This window comes from Gastrolobium bilobum, unplaced genomic scaffold (genome assembly GCF_033153095.1).
Source record: "Gastrolobium bilobum isolate Gb01-03AN ecotype WA unplaced genomic scaffold, APGP_CSIRO_Gbil_v1 utg9312, whole genome shotgun sequence".
Taxonomy (NCBI): Eukaryota; Viridiplantae; Streptophyta; class Magnoliopsida; order Fabales; family Fabaceae; genus Gastrolobium; species Gastrolobium bilobum.
In genome coordinates, this window is record NW_026898497.1 from 411,819 (window position 1) to 431,082 (window position 19,264).

The 19,264-nt window shown below is 31.8% G+C and overlaps 2 protein-coding genes across 3 annotated transcripts; both read right to left on the reverse strand.

The window, feature by feature from the left end:
- Nucleotides 1–6,319: 6,319 nt before the first annotated feature.
- On the reverse strand, nucleotides 6,320–7,348 carry LOC133316905 (probable carboxylesterase 17). Its single transcript, XM_061518704.1, has one exon. It carries the CDS (start codon nucleotides 7,346–7,348, stop codon nucleotides 6,320–6,322), a length of 1,029 nt encoding a protein of 342 aa, XP_061374688.1.
- A 7,546-nt stretch (nucleotides 7,349–14,894) lies between these two features.
- LOC133316865 (transcription factor PERIANTHIA-like) lies at nucleotides 14,895–17,823 on the reverse strand. 2 transcript variants are annotated; one of them, XM_061518656.1, is made up of 8 exons: nucleotides 17,743–17,823; nucleotides 17,392–17,496; nucleotides 17,238–17,297; nucleotides 16,779–16,856; nucleotides 16,620–16,677; nucleotides 15,581–15,852; nucleotides 15,240–15,485; nucleotides 14,895–15,044 (listed from the first exon to the last, which is right to left on the reverse strand). In XM_061518656.1, the coding sequence occupies exons 1-8, from the start codon at nucleotides 17,806–17,808 to the stop codon at nucleotides 14,895–14,897; spliced, it is 1,035 nt and encodes a 344-aa protein (XP_061374640.1). In that variant the 5' UTR covers nucleotides 17,809–17,823. The 2 variants fall into 2 exon arrangements, with proteins under 2 accessions (XP_061374640.1, XP_061374641.1); XM_061518657.1 differs by having other exon boundaries at nucleotides 17,392–17,465; nucleotides 17,739–17,823.
- Nucleotides 17,824–19,264: the final 1,441 nt, after the last annotated feature.

Genomic DNA, 19,264 nt, shown 5'->3' on the forward strand with positions numbered 1-19,264 from the left:
CTGCTTCAACACTTTTAATATGTCACTAGAAAACAGTTATAGCACTTTCAAATCAGAAATCAGTGTTACTTTAAGTCTCTAAACAGAATATTCAGAAATTAAATCAAAGAGACAAGAGACACCCGATATATCCTGGTTCACACCCTCTAATCCTAAATAGGGTGCTATGTCCAGACTGAAGTCGCCGCAGATATTTTATTTATCATAAGTGTACTGTTTTACAAACATGCGTCACACAATCAATCAAACAAAATACCAAAAACTTTTCTAGTGCTTACACTGCTCCAAACTCTTGATAATCGCTATTTTATTAATTATATAATATATAATAGATAACTATATATAGTTATCTAATATTATATAATTTTATCTAATATATAGTTATCTAATATATAGTTATCTAATATATAATAGAATTTTATTAATATGATTTTATATAATTTTATTATATATTAGATAACTATATATAATAAAAGTTAATAATATATAGTTATCTAATATATTTATCTATATAGTTAGATCATATCTGAACTCACATCATATTTATCTAATATATGAGAGGGGGGAAATGGTTTATGACTTCAACTTTTATGCAACATGTAATCATTTTAATTACTTTTTCCCTCAGAAAATAACTTTATATGGTAAGTTATATAATAACCTGAACTAGTAAAATGAGTAATTAATAATTATTTCATGATTATGATAGAGTAATTGGATTAAAATTTTAATTGAGATTTTAGTCACTTTTCGGGAGGCAGTGCAAATAGTGAATAATGTCGTATACGTGAATAGTGTTGTATCTTGTATGTACGAATAGTGAAAGTTTTAGGGTAAAAATACAAGTAAACAAAAGTTACCCGAAACTTAAAAATAATGTATAGAAAAGCTATTTTTATAAGGTTTATGAGTTAAAAACGCTTGTTAAACATGTTAAGTCATTGGTTAAAAGAATTAAATATGAAGGGCAAAATGATAATTTAGTAGAAGCTGCCAAGATTTAGAATTAATAATGTGTGATACACTTCACTAAAGCCCATTACCCTAATAATCATAAACTAATGATAATTGGATGATTAAAGGAGTGAGTGGCACTGTTGTAATAAGGGAGTAGAGCCTGGGAAAAAATGGTATTTGACCGGAGAAGATATTTTGTTGAAATATCTTAAAATACTATTCATTTCTCTGAATTTCATCTCCTCCTTCGTGCTTCACCTTTTCTTGACCGACTCCATTGTTGTTCACCATGAGAAAACAATTTGTGAAATAGTCATGAAAGTCGTGTAGTTTTCTATTTAGAAGCTTTGTGGAGGAAGAAAAGTCACTCCAAAGTTTGGGTGAAATTGATGTTCTTGGTGTTGGAATGAGTGATTCAACTCCTTGAAGTTAGCAAAGTCTTCCTCCTAGCCTTCTAAAGGTAGTGGCGGAGCTAGCCCAAAAATTTAGGTGATGCCAAAAAATTCGACATATTAAATTATCAAAATATTTATTATAATTATACAAATTTATCAGAAAAAAAATTTACTCTGAATTCTAACATAGTTATCTAAATTATGTACTAAATAATGTCGCATAATATTAAAAATTCAAATGAACAATTATCGTTAGTTATATATCAAAACAAACATATAAAAATGCACTAACCTTTTTGGTAAACATTTTAAACATAAGAATTTCACTTTCCTCCCGCAACATAATAAGTAATGAACCAAACATTATCCTAAGGATATGAAAACACACAAATATAATAATTATATGTATAATAAGCATTGTCTTTCGTCTTTTTTTTCATTATCTCTATTCCTTAAATTTTCAATATCTCACGTTAGAGAACATCGCACTTGTTTGCAACAGTCATAAGCACGATGAAAAGTTCTCACATTTGGGAATTAAGTTTTTGACTATTCTTTGTGTGTGCAATAACCCAAAACACAACAGTTCAATGGACCTTCATATTCCATAATTATAGTCTTGTTATTTATTTGGTTTCATGATTGTTACTTTCAAGGGTTAAGTGTTTGTCCTTTTAAATGACACAAATTGGGTCCTTTTAGTTTTTAACACTATGTCTTACCGGTAAGACATAGTTATACCATGAAAAATTATTATTTTTCTCTAGTGATTGAGGAAATAAAAAAGAAGAAGCAATTTTTCATATTATAACCATGTTTTACCGGTAAGATATAGTGTCAAAAACTAAAGGGATACAACCTTGTGTCCTTTAAAAGGATAAACCCTTTTTTCCTACTTTTAAATGATTTTATTTGATTTAGTTGGGCCTAAATTTTGAAATAGGTCAACTAATCATTTTTGTGATTAAGTTTAAAAGTCTTTTTTTTTAAATAATAGGAGTAAGAATAAATAACATAACTCATTAGAATAAAGCAGGAAAAAAACAAATATACTGGATAAAAAATAAAAAAAAGGTAAAACACAAAAATAACCATCCTATACATGTTTCTTATTATTTGTTTGCATTTAGATAGTTTGTTGTCATTTTGTATTGAGTATTTAATTTTTTATTTAGGTGGTGCCAAATTATAATTTTTATCTTAGTTAATTAGAATTAATTTATAATAAGTAAAAAATAAATAAAAAACAAGCAGGTGCCAAGGCACCTGCTGGCATGGCTGTAGCTCCGCCGCTGTCTAAAGGGATTTGAGGTAAAGACTCTGCTTATTTCAGGTTTTCATAAAGTTTTGACAAATTTCATGTTGGGTGAATAGTGAATTTCAAAAATTATAAATTTTGTGATTATTGGTTAAATTTTGGAATTAAAGGTTGGATTGTATGTATATGGTATGAGAAAGTGCTAATTAGATGTTAACTTCAACATTTGATGGGTTCAAACACCCTTTTCTTAGCAATTACGGGAAGAAATGGTTGATTTATGGGTTCTGCCCGTGAGAGATTCGTGATGGTGAACAGTACCGTATATGTGAACAGTGAACAATATCGTATAAATAAACAGTACCCGAATTATATTTTATTTTAAAACATGTAACATTGAATGTCATGAATGCTATGATTGTTTATGAATTATGATTGATAGTTATTAATGATGTATTTGATGTGGTATGTGATTGAATTGTATTTACACCTTGAAATAGGTGTTGCTCATTGGAGATTGATTGTGTGGGTATTTTAGACATGAAGACAACTATTGTGAAGGTTGCTTGTGTTTAAAGAAATCTCCTAGAGAAAAGACTACAAGAGGTAAGCTATTAGTTTAGGAATTTTACTCCTCTTTGTTGTTCCACCATGGTCCAATAGGATTATGGTTTTAATGTGTGTATGATTGGATGAATGTTAGATACTTAGTATAGTTGAATTCATGTAGGATACGTATATATGATGATGTGATATATGGATTTGTGGTTCTTGGCCAATGAATGTATATATGTTAGACCTTCCGTGAGGACCTAAGTTATCGGAAGAATTTGTTAGGACTATCTGATGGAGGACTGAAGCTCCCAGAAATCGTATATTAGTTATGATCTATATGATGTTTACTATACTTGGTTATCTGACCTCTCGTGTAGTAAGTGAACTCAAGGGTGAAGAATTGCTCCTGAAACCCTGAGTTTACTGAGATGTTGTAATCTTATCCCGTTTGGGCAACATGTTTCAAGTATACCAGCAGCAGGAGAGGGGCCCTCACAGGGCAAGAGGCCTATGCAATGATAGGGGACATGGCTGGATTAGACTTTTAGTCTTTTGTGGATGATTGTATATGTAGTATTTTGGCATGATGTATGATCATGCACTATTGTACAGTTGACATGTGTTTCGAGAGACATGTATGTATATGATATATACAGTTATATGTCTTGATATTGGCATGTGTTAGGTTATAAGTCTAATATGTTAGAAGTATGATTAGTGGCGCGGAACCATTGTTTGTCTGAATCCATGGACGAATTCTAGGTCCATTGGTTGGAATATTTGTTATGTGTCTGTACTGGACTTTTTTTGGATTTTAGGTACCTTGTATGTTGTGGGAATTATCCCTGAATTGTCCAGTTTTCAGTTGATATGCTGTCCGTAAAATTCTATCCGGAATGGTATATGTTATCGTAAACGGATAGTCATTTGACTATTTACTATAGTTACAAGGTTAAGCATTACATGTATGAGATTGTACATTTATAATTATATGGAAAATAAGATATGTATGGCAATATGTAAGGAAAAATAAAAGGAAAAAAATTAAGTCATATAGTTACATAGGGTAACGGTAATACTTTTGATTAAGTCTTCTGCTATTTTATTTAAGTAAGATGCGCTTTAAATATCATATTGTATGTTAACTAACCTGCTTGCGACGGGCTTTACAAGCTACTTCTTTGATACTTTTTAATATTTAATTTCAAAATTTTAATTAAAATTATCAATTAATGTTTGACTAATAAGAAAAAGTTAACATTAATAGAAATTATCGTGATTAATTGCTATTGCAAAATAATTGGAAATAACTTATCAATGTGATTGCGAGATTGGAAATTTAATAAAAGTGCAGTGTGAATATAACTGATATCAACATAATCAGATGTCACCGTAAATTGAAAAAATTAAATATTCTTCGGTATCAAATTTTGTTGCCCTATCTTTTTTTTCTTTTCTTTTTTTGGTGGAGTTGTTGGCTTGTTTCCCTATCTTTACTCTAGTTAATGATGATATAATTATCAGTTGTCAAGATATAAATTAGTTAAAGAATTAATAATTTGTTATTGATAAGTTGGAAATATATTTATTATTTAATTACTTAATTAATATACATTATTAATTAATAATTAAATTATCATTAACAGATATAAAAATTTAAAGCACAAATAACATTACTATATATAAATATACAAATGGTGAGATTTCATGTGGTCATAAGGACAACAATAAATTAACAAATTTAACATGGGATTAATATTTCTCTTCTAACATGAGATAAATTTATCTCCTATAAATTTCAAAGTGATATCATTTCAGGGTTTAAAAAAATAATGCAGGGTATTTAGGAAAAAATATTATACAAGAGAAAAATAAAATTTTTAAAATATCCAATATCTTTTTCCCTAAACCCATAAATGATATTATTTTAGGGTTGCTGGAGATATTTTATCTCATATTTCAGTTAATATAATCGTCTTTTAATTAAACCATCGAGACAAAACAGAAAACAACATTATTTGTTTAGAAACTAACATGATGCATGCATGTATTAATTTCATTTCATATGTACTTTTTTTATGACAAAAGTTCTAAAGTAAAGAAATTAACATTTCATATTGAGCTTATTTATTGCTCGAGAGTTAACATGAGCCCAAATTTAATATATATATATATATATATATATATATATATATATATAGAAAAAATATTTCTCCGGCAATTTGAGATAAATTTATCTTCGGTCTCTTTAAAACTACGTTGTTTTGTTTATTTATTTTCTTATATTAATTGATTCACCATTGAATGGTTATGATTTTCTTTTTCTCTCTCTTCTTTTATCATAATTGATCTATCATTATACGGTTAGATTTAGTAGGCAGAGATAAAGTTATCTCCGGCAGCTTGAGAAATGATAAGCCCTATATATATATATATATATATGACACCAGTGTCAAATTTGAAATTTGACATATCATTTGAGAGCCATTAGATCAAAAAAGATCAATGTTGTCACATGCTTACAAATCAAAGTCGCTGATCTTTTTTAATCTAATGGCTCATGTCAAATTTTAAATTTGTGTCAAAAGAAAATAAAGATAGTACATAACCTTATCTCAAGTCACTCCTTATAATTATGTACTAAAGATAGTAAATAGTTATAATGTTAAAGTTATTTTTTCTCTTTCTCCATGTCAGCAGTTTTAAAAAGTGTATGAAGAGAGAGGGGAAAAAAATAATTTTAACATTACAGCTATGTTACCCTTAATACATAATTATAAGCGATAACTAGAAATAAGCTTATCTAAAATGGCCGGAGAAATAAGTTTATATATATATATATATATATATATAGGATTTAGTGAGTGTACATGTAAAAATCGGTCAAGTGCCCGCGAGAACACAGTTATAGTTAAATTATAACTATGTTCTCTCGTGAGAATACCCTGAAGAACACCATTGTAATATTTGGACGGTCCAGTCACTGAATTTTTTATTTTTCCATATATATATATATATATATATAACGGATTTCAACTGATGATCGACAATCGATCATCAATTTAAAATTCAGTTAAATTATTGTAATATAAATTTCCATTGAGAGTTAATATGTATATACATAAAGGCAGGGAAAAAAAAGTAAAGCAGAGAATCACAGACCGATAAAGGACTTAACACGAGCCATCATTTCATGGGTTCTGCTCTTCGAGAGCTGAGATTTGCTTAGAATCTGAAATGCATGACCAACACCTTTGAACACCACACACTCGACTATTTTACCTGCTCTTGATAGAGCATCACAGAACTCCAAGTTCCTGTCCTTCAATATGTCCATCTCTGAGATGCACACCAAAGTAGGCAAGAGCTTCAATTCTTCAAATTTCAAGGAACCTTTAACCAAAGGGTTACACCATGGATGGTCACGGTCCGCACCATATGGCAATGCCAAGCGCCAGTAAGTATCAGATGCTGCCAAGTTCAAAGCAGAGCCTGGTGATTGGGCCATGCATTTCTCTGAAACTGTTCTCACTTCCCCACCAAAAAAGGGTTGTATCAAAATCAGACCCTTCAAATTTAAAGGCCTTAAAGCAGCACCTTCACATGCAGCTAGCCTTGTGGCAACGTTGCAGGCTATGTTAGCACCTGCACTGTCCCCACCTAAGAAGATACTAGAAAAGTTGCATTTTGAAGTCCACCATTCACTAGCCTCGTATTGATATAGCATTTGTTGTTTCACCCACATTACGGCCTTTAAACCATCATCATAGGGAGCTGGGAGAGGGTTCTCTGGGGCCAATCGATAGTTCACTGACATAATCAAGCACCCAACTTTAACAGATAGCCTTGCAAGGAAATCATGGTAGCAACTCCAAGCTGCAGAACCAACACAGAATCCACCACCATGAAAATAGACCAGCAAAGGTAACTTCTGTTGGGGAATTGGAACATAGAAACGAGCCCAAGTGTTTGTAACTTTGTCAATGACTATGTCTCTCGAAGTCACATTCAGCTCCGGACTCAAATCAGCAGTGACACATGGAACAATCTGGGGTCGTTCCACATATCCATCTTTGTGTACTCTAATAAGACCTACAATTTCCTCAACCACAGAACCATGGTGTTGATAGTCTTTAGGGGTGTATTGTGGACTAAGGCTTAGACTTGAGGTGAGAGCAGCCATTATTTTTCGTGTCATATAAGAAGTGGCTGAAAAAAGAAACCAAAGGATGGAATTTATTGGAGGTGATTGGTTTGAAACTTTCTGGTTTCTTTTATTTATATACACAGGAAGTGAGATAAAAAAAAAGCATCGCAATATGGACAATTTGTGGAAGCCCTCACACGTCTCCACGTGAATTACATGTGGAGGGACATGTAAATTCTCAAGAAGTACGTATAATCATGTGGGGCAACCAACATAAGAAAGTATATATTATGTAGCATGACATAGTTGACATTTGAAGAAACAATTGAGGCTGTAGTGGAGTGCAAACACTAAGTTAGGCTGACTTTAGTTTAGGTTGCCTCCCAATAGCATCATTTCAGGAACACAGTGTTTGAGACATGACAAAGGTGAAGTTGAATTAAAGCATTCCAGATATTTCTTTCAAAGTGATAATTGAAGATCGTTTTGTGGTTTAGTTGCTTTTTGAGGCCCTCATAAGTCATAGGTCACAAAGCATCGAATATGGGAACTCCCCTGTTTTCAGGATGTCCATTGAACATGTTCATCAGTGAACACCCATATCTTTGGGACTTCAAAAAATACATAAATTGGAGTTCTATGTCAGAGCTTATTGCTAGTCCTTTTCTTTATATAGTGATAAATGCTTCTTGAATCTTGATTGTCAACGATGATTGTCTATTCAGTTACATTCATGCATCTTCTATAGCTTTTGTTATTTCAAGAGCGGAGTGCCATGTTGAGTTGAAATTGAATGATTAATTTTCCTAAAGTGGAACGAGTTGTTCAGGAATTTGATAATGGCCAAAGGCTGTGTGCCGCAGAAAATTTTGAAAAATAACAATGATGAATTTCAAAGGGCCATGGTTTTGTTTTTTCTTTTGTACTTTAAAAAAAAAAAAAATATGCCTAAATTTTTTTAAAGATATTTAGATAAATTTATTTTAAAAACCTAAAATAAAAAAAATAGTAACTTTTATAAATAAAAATTATTTTCAAAAAGATTATGTCGATCTACAAAGTAGAGTTCAAATATTAGTGTTGCGATCAAAATATGAAGTTATGACTTTGTGATTAGAATTATCAACCAATATTAAAAAAGAAAAAAGAAAAACCTATGCAGTTCTTTCTTAAATTTTTCGTTATTTCGAATCGTTGCTTGCCAAATGTTTGAGATGGCGTACTCCATAAGGCCCTTTTTTTTTTCATCTTCTAATTACTTTTCTTCGTGGACTGACTGGGTTGTCACTCCTAAATTTTGATTATTTTAATATTATATATATAATAATAATTATTCAATAATAATAAATTAATAGCGTTAATAATTAACTCTTCCTTAAAAATTATTTATAATAATTAATTCTTCTTATTATTCTTAATAACACTTATAATTTTAATATTTTATTTTTACCTCGTCACACAAAATTCTAGGTCCGCCGCTAAAGTTAGACAATTTGGTTAAAATTTTAGTCAAAACCGAACTGAAGGTCAATCAATTCAATGCTTTTTGTTGGAAAAATAATCAAATATGAAATGAAGTGAAATGACTAGCTCGAGAGAGTTATTCATAAAGAATCATATCAACCTAAAATTTTAAGATATTAGGTGATGATCTTTTTAATACTTTATATTATTCTCTAACACATCCCTCACGCAAGAGCTCTTTGAGCTTGAAGCGTGGATATGACACAAGCCCATTTTTTTTTTTGTCTACCTTGTGCTTTTCTTAATTCCACCTAAAAGTGGGGTGGTGAGAATTAAACTTGTGACCTCGTGGTCCCTGAAGCTCTGATACTATGATAAAGAACTATTTCAACCAAAAACCTTAAGGTGTTAGGTGATGGTCTTTTTAATAATTTATATTATTTTTTATATTATTCTCTAACAATTCTGAGCTTAAAGGGGAGCTGTGTGTAAATGTTCAAGAAAAGTAGAGTAACGTTTGGATAAGCTTGGAGAATCGGATATATCTCGGCCATGGTGATGACGATATTTATATGGAGGTGGTTATATTTATTATTAAAAAAAGTTTTACAATTTTTATTACTAAATTAATCATTGTTAATTTTCGTCAATCTAATAGTTATAATTTAATGGATACACTTATTAATTAGTTATTAATTTCTAATAAATCATAACCGTTAGATTGATGAAAATTAATAATGATTAATTTAATAGTAAGAGTTGTAAATCTTTTCAGTCGTAATTATAATATCTCCCTATCATATAAGGAAAAAGGATAAAAAAGATCTACACTTTAATGTGAATAAGAACTTTTAATTAATCAACGTATCAAATCCAAACAAATTAGAAAAAGGAAAAGGTTCTCAATTATATATTTTCAGGAATACAAGTTTAGATGTTTGTATTACCCAAAATAAATAAAAAATTGTAAATATAACCCTTCTTTTAGAAAAATTATATTTTGAAATTTTTTGTATATATTTTTACTTTTTAAGAGTAATAATTAGTTTTATATTAATAAATTAAGGGTTGTTGATCCAAGAAAGCTAATTATTCACATTACTTTTTTTGAGTTCTAAGTTACTTAGAGGTCGTGACTCGTGAGTCGTGAGAGTCTAATTCTTATAAATTCGTTGGAGCCAAAAAATATAATTAGGAAAAAAAATCAAAAATCTCTCATTGCAAATACTAAATTAAAGACTGATCAGTAAATTAATTATAGTTTAATTAATCGATCATCCAGTCTCATTGATTATTTTTAAAGAGTTTATAAACTATTTTTCTCTTATTTGTAACAACTTCTTCATTTTATATTTTTAAATTCATTTTTATAATTGTTATTGTTCCTTGAAGATTGAGAGTTGAGACATTTATGTTCTTTCCCTTTTAGGAGGCAGTTTATAGGAGAGGAAGATATCGAATAAAGGTCATGCAACTTCGTTAGCTTGCACTTTCTAATCTTCTTGACAATTTCCAACTGCAACTGGTGGAAGTAGATAAGATAGAATACAAGATAAAAGTGGTACTTTCTTAACTTGCTTTCACAGGCAGTCGTAGATCAAGGAATATGGAATTGTTTTATGAAAGTTACTAGGCCTAAAAGCATTGTCCTATTAGTTCTTTTTTTTCCTTCTCTTCCTCCTTATGATAAACTATAGGTTATTAAAATCCCAAGTATTATTATTTAATTATATGATTTTAGAATGAACAATTTATTTCAAGAACATAATTACACTTCACATGGGCTTTAGAGGTTTTATCAAGAGAACTTTGAGAGTTGAAACATCCCACACTTATAAAGAGGAACATAATTGCTACGTTGTTGTTGTTTATGTTACATTGACACTTCAAAAAATCGAAAGTGTCACACCCCCCAACACTCTGACACGCTCCGACATCTATAATATTTAAAATTTTATTACATATAATGAAAAAATTGATTGATGTTTTACTAAACTAATATAATAAAAATTAAAAATAAATACCGAATAAATCTCACTAAAGTGTGTAAGAGATTTTTAATTTGAAAATATAATAGTAAATATTTATAATTTATGTTTCTTTGCAAAATTGATGAGTATTACATTTTAGTTTCATTTTTTTTTGTTAAATTATTGAATATTAACATAAATTAAAAATATTATTTAATATCAAAACATGTCCTAACGTGTCGAAATCTAATATTGTTTAGAATTAATATGTTGAGTGTCATATCGTGTCATATTCCATATCCTATGTCATGTAATATCTCATATCTCTTGTCAATGTGGATGCAACATAAGTTGTTGTTGTTGAGTTTGTATGTACCGTCACCAAAGAATAAAAACTACTCAAAAACCGTGCAATTGATCCTTCAAGATTCCAAGGACCATGGTCCATGGGCCTAGTCTTTTTGTAATGTCATGTGACTCTCTGCGTTGCCTGGTGCAGAACGTCTTGTTAATTAACTTTGGGAGCATTTTCTTAGGCTGGATTTGCTAGATTGTGACAGGTAATCGTTTTGCCTCCGTTTTCTTTTGCTATCCAAAGCCCAATAAGAATGATGCTGAGATGACCCACAAATGGAATCTGCGGAAATAAACAGCTGTCCGTGGCCCATGGAATCTCAAACTTGTAAAGGTCTCCCACTCTCCACCATATATTTACTTCGCTAATAGTTACTCTTTTATTAAAAAAAAAAAAAAAAAAAAATTAAGATTCATCCAACATTTACTATAAACAAATGGATTGGATAAAATAAATTCAAACTAATTAATTTTTTTTTTTACTTTTAATAATTGAATGTACAAAATATTTTGGTGAGATTTCAGCCTGTCTCTCCTGACGTCAGATATAGAGAAATCAAAGAACAGAAGAGTCCATTTGTTAGTTTGCTATCCTGGTAAGTTGTCGCGTTGTTTGTGGTTAGCTGTATTCAATAGATTTTTATATATTTGTAAGGGTCCATTTGATTTAAAATTTGATAAAATTATTTTTGAGATTATTTTATTTGCATAATAAAAAATACTTTACACGTTATTTGCTTAGGATGATGTGTAAAGTTTCGGAGCAGACGACATGTCCCATGTGCCTTGAATTTCAACTACGGTTGGGGAATATTAATAATTAAAAATTATTAAAGGCAACATAGTATGAATTTCTCCTACGGCAAAAAGCTTGAAATTTATACAAAACAAAAAGCTTGAAATTGTCACGGCAGTTGGAATTGGCTTTACTACGCAAATGTGCGTTCATTCACCATAAAAGACAGTCCAACACGCACGTTAGTAATAAACTGGATTTTGTTGAACGCAACCTTGCTTTTGGGGTGTCTAAAATTAAAAAATAAATAAAACGGACTATAAATATTTGTCAACCCGTTTATTCATTAATCAATAAAAATATCTGAGCAACTCCCCAAGACGAATAAATTAATTATGTAATAAAATATAATTTTTAATCATTTATATTGCTTTGATTACAGATAAGAAAAAAATAATAATTATATTATCATGCACATCCTAAATGAATTCACAATTCCAAAGAGCCTAATTCACTTTATTAAAATATTTGTTTGCAAGTATTTAGTTAGGGATTTAAAATTTCGTGACAAACATTTTTTATTTATTTATTTCTTTTATCCATTCCTCGTCTCTTTAACAGGCACCAGTCTATCCATAGAGCCTTTCCTTAAACCCTAATAGATTCTAATAAAAGAAATGAAATGAACTCACAACTAAGAAAGACACCAACTTTTGAACTTTTTATAGAATCCCTCCTAACTTCAGCATATGTCATTGGGTTTCTTCTTCTTCTTCTTCTTTTTTAAGCAAGAAATTACTATTAATAATTCATTAAATTTTCTTTTAATTAATCTTCTGTACTCCATACTTTGAAATATAGAACTTGCAAAATCGATGTGATTGTGGTTTTTTTTTTTTTTAAGTACAAGTTTTTTTGTTTTTTTTTTTCACTGATCATTACTAAAATCACAATATAGAGAAATTGGAGCTTTTAGTTTCCTTTTTGTTACAATAGATGTCCAAGCACTTGGGCAGAGGAAGCAGAAAGGCGATTCGGTGAAAGATTGAACTTTGGACATCAATATCTCACCCGAATCGTAAGTGAAATTGATGGCTTGAAGCAATGTAGTCCAGGATCAATATTTAACCACGAAATATTTGGGTATAGATACAGAGAACTTATGTATAATCATGACCGCTTCATGTTATGAAATTGTATTCACCATAATACATGTGCAGACTCCTAGTTTGAATACAGTATTATGGGTAATAGTGAGCGCAGTTAATATTTTGCATGAGTCACAGATTTGAACCCTGTGCCGTTATTTTACCAAAATGAAACTACCGTAAAAGAGCATACCAAGATCAAGTAAAAAAAAATTTCTTTTAAGTTTTGAATTTCCCAATCCAAATATTAGCATATAGTGTATCCAAAAAAAAAAAAAAAGTATTAGCATATAAGTTTGACCTTTTTAATGTTAGTTATAAGAAGTGAACCAACACCAATAAGATACTCTTAATTGACGTTTCCAGTTACTTAAAACACAAACAATACAACACATATGTTGATATATTTAAATTTTTAATGCTAACCCAAACCGTAAGTATGCTTGATATTGATGTTCGGGGATGAATAATGACCATTAATGACACTAGAAAGTAACCGCCAAATCTCTTCTCATACCCTTGATTTGGCTTATAGATCCAATGAATAAATCATAAAACTTAAAGTACTCAAAGCTGCGGATAATTGGTAACGTACGAAAATGGAAATATTCTTCCAACTTGGACGCTATTGGGAATGAGATTTACACAGTCACACACATCCATGGACCCAAAACACTGACCATAACACATAGTACTCTTATTCTTCCATCTATACATAAACCTCAATACCCATTTATTTTTAAGTCCCAAGTCATAATTTCCTTACATCAAACCCAGTCCACAATTCAAGTTTCCTCAGAAAGCCAGATTAGTCTCAAATCCTGTTATGGAGATGAATTCAGATCCTACTGTTCTGTTTGAGACACAGAATGATGACGATAGTTTCTATGCTGAGATTAGGAGGCAGATTCTGCTATTGACATCTGAAGACAACGAAGATTTACAGGAAACAAGAAGTTTCAGCCCCATTAAAGGTGGTTCAAACAGGTTAAAGTACAGTTTTAACAGTGCATCACCAACTGCAAGTAATTTCTGTTCGTGGGAAACACAGAGCTCTGGTTCACCACCCGTTTGGCTAGTGAACTTGTGGAAGAATCAGAAAGGTACTGGGGTGTTCATTCCCCAAGTCTCTTGCAGGAAAAACCAACGACCAGGTACAATTTCGTTACCTACTTCACTAGTTTCATATATCAAGAAACCGCTTGAAAAAAATTGAATCTTTACTCGTGTAGTGTTTTTGGATCTTTGGCAGGAAGAATGAACAATAGAAGGAGAAAAATCTATAGACCAGTGGTGAATAAACATTGAAGATTCTATGCACACGGGTGGCAATTGAACATTGTAGATTGCTCATAATATAGTTTACACAATTATGATTCATTAGAGTGAGGAAAATTTGCCTTACTCTGATAAAAATAAATTTCCAACTTGTCATGATACCTATACACAGATCATACCCTTAATGGAGGGGAGAATAGAATTAAATTTGTGAAATTTGTTTAATTCAATTTTCCATTCTATTACATGACAAAATATCATTGAAGTGCTCATGTTTAAAGTTAGATATCGCTTTACTGCATATGGATAAGAAAGTATCTATCAATAAAGTCATGTTTTATGAGTTTTTTGCAATGCTATTTGGCAGTTAGTCAAAAGGTGACGATATGCACTCCCGCTTATGCACCTCAACTTCTATACGTAACACTTTTGCACAATATCCGCTTGAATGTGGTAATATACAAAGCACTTGTTTACAGAGATCAAGATGCAGGTAATTACCAAATCTTCTAGAGAAAATTAGATCAGCAGCTACGGAAAACGAGTTTTCTTCTGAGTCTGACCGATTATTAATCATGTTGATGCTAAGGGTGGCAACAACCCATCACAGTGTTCCTACATACTACTAGGCCTCAGTACTCTTTAGGGCACGCTAACCATAATGAATTAAGTGCTCGAAGTCGTGAAATGTAATCATTTATGACAAGGAGAGCACGAGCAACTTGGAGCGTAGTCAAAATTCTTTGCAACTGTTGCAGTGTTTGTTGCCTCAATAGGTCAGCCTAAGAAACACAACGACTATTCAGATTACAATGCATATCAAATATTGAAGGTTGTGTTTGAAAATTAGCAATGATTTATACTCTGATACATAGCACATCCTAGGCTTCCCAAGGTTTACAATGTTACAAAATAAATTTAAGAAATAGATAATACAAAGTCTATTAAATTGGGTGACCAAAGATTACATGTCTTACCTGATGCACGAAAGTCTCTAGTGTGGCAAGCTTGGCCATTGCAATTGCCATTTGGCCCATGTACTCTGCAACATTTCCAGAACCAGTGGGCCCTAAGGAGGTGGTGGAAATTGTCTCTGAAAGAGATTGTTGCAATGCTTCCATCCCTTGAGATAAAGCATCCTCAGCTTGCTGGCAAGACTGCTGCAGGTTGTAAATGCTCATCAACTGCTGATCTGACAACGGCTCAAGGTGGTTTCTAATTATCTGAATCTCCAAAGAAATGTACAGATAAAAGTGAGTCAAAAGAAAACACTTTCAACACTAAGAAAGCAAAAGTGAGTACTGAGATGGTAAACCACCTTGAGAAGTTCGGATGAACGGAATCCACCAAACCACATGAAGCATCTTTCTGCAGGTGTCTTCCACATCCCAGAAAGTATGTGAAATACATCAGCCTTTGCCCCTATGCTCTTTAACCTAAATAATTGATCATAATGTGCCATGACACTATCAACAATAAGATGCAGTTCATTGTCACTGTTATGGGAATTTATAGCTGATCTTAGGTCATTGATCAGACGTTGATGCTCATCCACCCAACGGGCATAGTCCATGTCAAATGCTAACGCACCTGGAGGTTCAAAAAACATCATCACAATCACATATTCACATTCCCTCCTATGTTCTACAAATATTTAAATCTCAACACACTTCGCTTTAGGAAATTCAGCATGAAACCTGCGCCCATAGAATTGAAGTGATATGGACTCATAAATCTAAGAAATATTCATTTAAAAAAAAAAAAAACACCTAAGGAGCTACCGAAGAGACATTTTGTGGGACAAGATCCACACATGTGAATAGTCATCTATACACCAATTACACACATCCACACATGTGAATAGTCATCTATACACCAATTACACACAACTTCAATATTTACACCGCTGACCCTCTTACAAAACTTCAGTATCTAATGCAGAGAAATTGTTGTCCCATTCTACCATTGTGTAAGTATGTATGAAATAAAAATAACAATAAGATATATTCCTTTCGCCTTCGCTGCCGCCATTTTTGTTAAGTCTTCAAAGAAAACAAGTTAGATAGGCCGTTGATAGATTCCACCACAAAGTTTCATGTTTCCAATTAACCAAGTTCACTTGAATTTCTACTTAATTGGTAAATACTTTCTGCAATTGATTGAATATGGATTGAGGATGTATATATCTATTTTGCTACTTACCAGGAATTATAAAGAAACGCATGAACTATTCGGTCATAAATTGATGCAATAACATAAAGAGTAATATAGTTTCTGTTTGAAAACATATACTCAATATAATCATTGTTTCTTGCACTGTAAGGAAATGATCCTCAAGGTCGCTACATTTTAATTACCATTTCCAACAACTGAATGACCATGATCTCCCGTAATTCCAGTTGCAATGCATACACTCTGGAGGAAATAGCAATCCATGAAGAAAATAGTTAAGTACAATGATAACAAAATTAAATTGAACCTAAATTTATCTACTGGAAATCTTCAACTTCTTACACCTGCTGACGTACTCGTTGAAGCTCTTGCTCTAAGTGCGCAAGCCTAAGTCGACTGTTCTCCAATTGTTGAACATAGGCCTATTTAAAACAAAAACATATAAATGATTCAAACATGTCCTATCTATAACCCTAAGACTTTGCTGTCCCTTGAATGTAGAAGACACAGCAGCACATCAAGAAAACAACAATTCAAAATAATCACTTGAAATATGGAATTCAAGGGGAGTTAGTTAATACATTAATCCAAAATAATTCAGTACGCATCAAGATATATATACTTCATAGATATATGAAAAAATAATCATTTGAATATATTCTTCTAAACTGTTGATCAATTATTTACTAAATTTAACACACACAATCAAGATAATGGATAGTAATAGCATCAATAAAAAACACATTCTATATATCACCGAGTTAGGATCAATTGAGAAATCTAGTATCACATGGGAGCATTACCTTTTTCCTTAAGCGACTCTTCCTTGCTGCCTCCCGATTCTGAACCAGCCTACGAAGAGTCTAGAAAAAGGAATCCACAGAAATAAAGCATCAATAATGAAACATAAATGGAATTGTTAAGCACAAGCTGTTGATGCAAGTGGTAGCAAACAACCTTCTGGTCTTCAGCTTTAACCTTAGTCTTACTTTGATCCTTGGAGTCCACAACCAAAAGTGGCCCATGCTGAACTCCATTGGACCAAGACACAGTTGAGAAACACTGTCAGAGGACATTAAGTTAAGACTCGCTCATCCATCCAAAATAAATCCATGTACTTCTTCTACTCACATTAACATTATTCAAAACTCATAAATGTATATTAAATTTCTCACAAACAACATTACTAATTCTGGTTTAACACACAAATGTTGATTGGGAAATAAAGCTTTATGCCAATGAAAAAGCAAATTGATTAAGATTAGGATATGTGGAAAAACAGAACATGCTTGAGAAGCAGAGACCCACTTGGTTTTTATCATCAATGTCAATATCTGTGGAAGTATCTTCAGTCTCTTGGCTGTTATCTACCATGGCTGAGCTACCCCAATTCTCAAGCGGCACGGCGGCGATGGTGGTTCCTTTCTGGAAAATGGGTTGCTGCCCTGCCTCTGTTGAAGCAATCTCTCCCGCTGCAAGGTTCTATACAACCATTGCATTTGATTTGAAACAAACAATTTATCAGATAAGGCACTCTCATACACAAAACTTATATACCTAAAGGAGAGAGAGAGAGAGAGAGGGAAGACTAATACTGTGTTGAATGTTCCATACTGGAAGTTACTTGCAACAACAGCAACATTGCTTGACTCTACACCAAACACAGAACCTGGTTATATTTAAAAAAAAAAAATGAAATTATTAAGAGAGAATGAGCTATATTTGTACACACAGAGAAAGAAAAGAGAGTAACTTGAGCTTAAATCGACAGCATCGTTTTGTTGAAATGAATTTTGAAGATCGGAGAAGCGCGTTGGATTTTGGCTGGTGTCATATCCCCTGTTTCAAACCAGAGAAAACAGAGCTAATCTTTTTTACGCAACAAATTTCCAATACTAAAAAAAAAAAAAGAGAGAACATAATTTGCTACATGCGAATCCAGTTTCCACCGGTATCCAGTACTACTAAAATAGCAAGAAAGAACTCGTACTAACTACAACAAGCACAACTACATAATTTACCGAAGCAAGAAGGAAGAATGAGAATAGAGTCGTGAGCTGGAATCAGTTGTCTTGAAACTTTGCATCTTCTTTTAGCTAACTGAACACACAACAAACTGTGTTTTCACTGTCTTTATGAAAGCATATTGTTGATGAGTAGTAATTATGTTAAACAAGTGGAAGCAGAAAAATGGAAATGCAAATGCAGCTTGAAGCATAAATTAAAACGTTTGATTTGATGTACCTTTAAGAAGAGGGTAGCTTATTAGTACGGCTCGTTTGTTTGTTTATAATATTTGAAGCATCTGTGTTTTTATATTATTATTGTCTTCTTCTGTCTTGGGATTTTAGTTTCCCAACGACGTAACACACAGTTCAATAACCATCTCAATCTCTTCCCCGGGTGTTGTCAGCTCTATGATCTGTTGGCTAATTATGTGATAGCAATGTCAATGAGTAACACTAAGGGCGTGTTTGGTACAGGAGAAAAAAAAAAAAATTTTACTGAGAAAATAATTTTGTCGGAATGTGATTGGAAATATTTTATTCCGGATAAGTTACAAAAATGTGTTTGGTTGATCAAAATTTATCCCAGGAATATTTGATTAAGTTTAATGAATTGATGTTTGGTTGACTGTGAAATAGTAGTAGAAATGTAGGTTATTTTACAAACATAACCCCACTTTTACTTTTTTTTCAAAATTAGTACACAAAAAGTAGGGTTAATTTAGTCAATATTATTTTAGTTGCTTTTTACTTTTCCATGCAAAAAATTATCCCACCTAAACTTTGGGTTTTCTAACAACATAACCGTACAACAATTTACACAT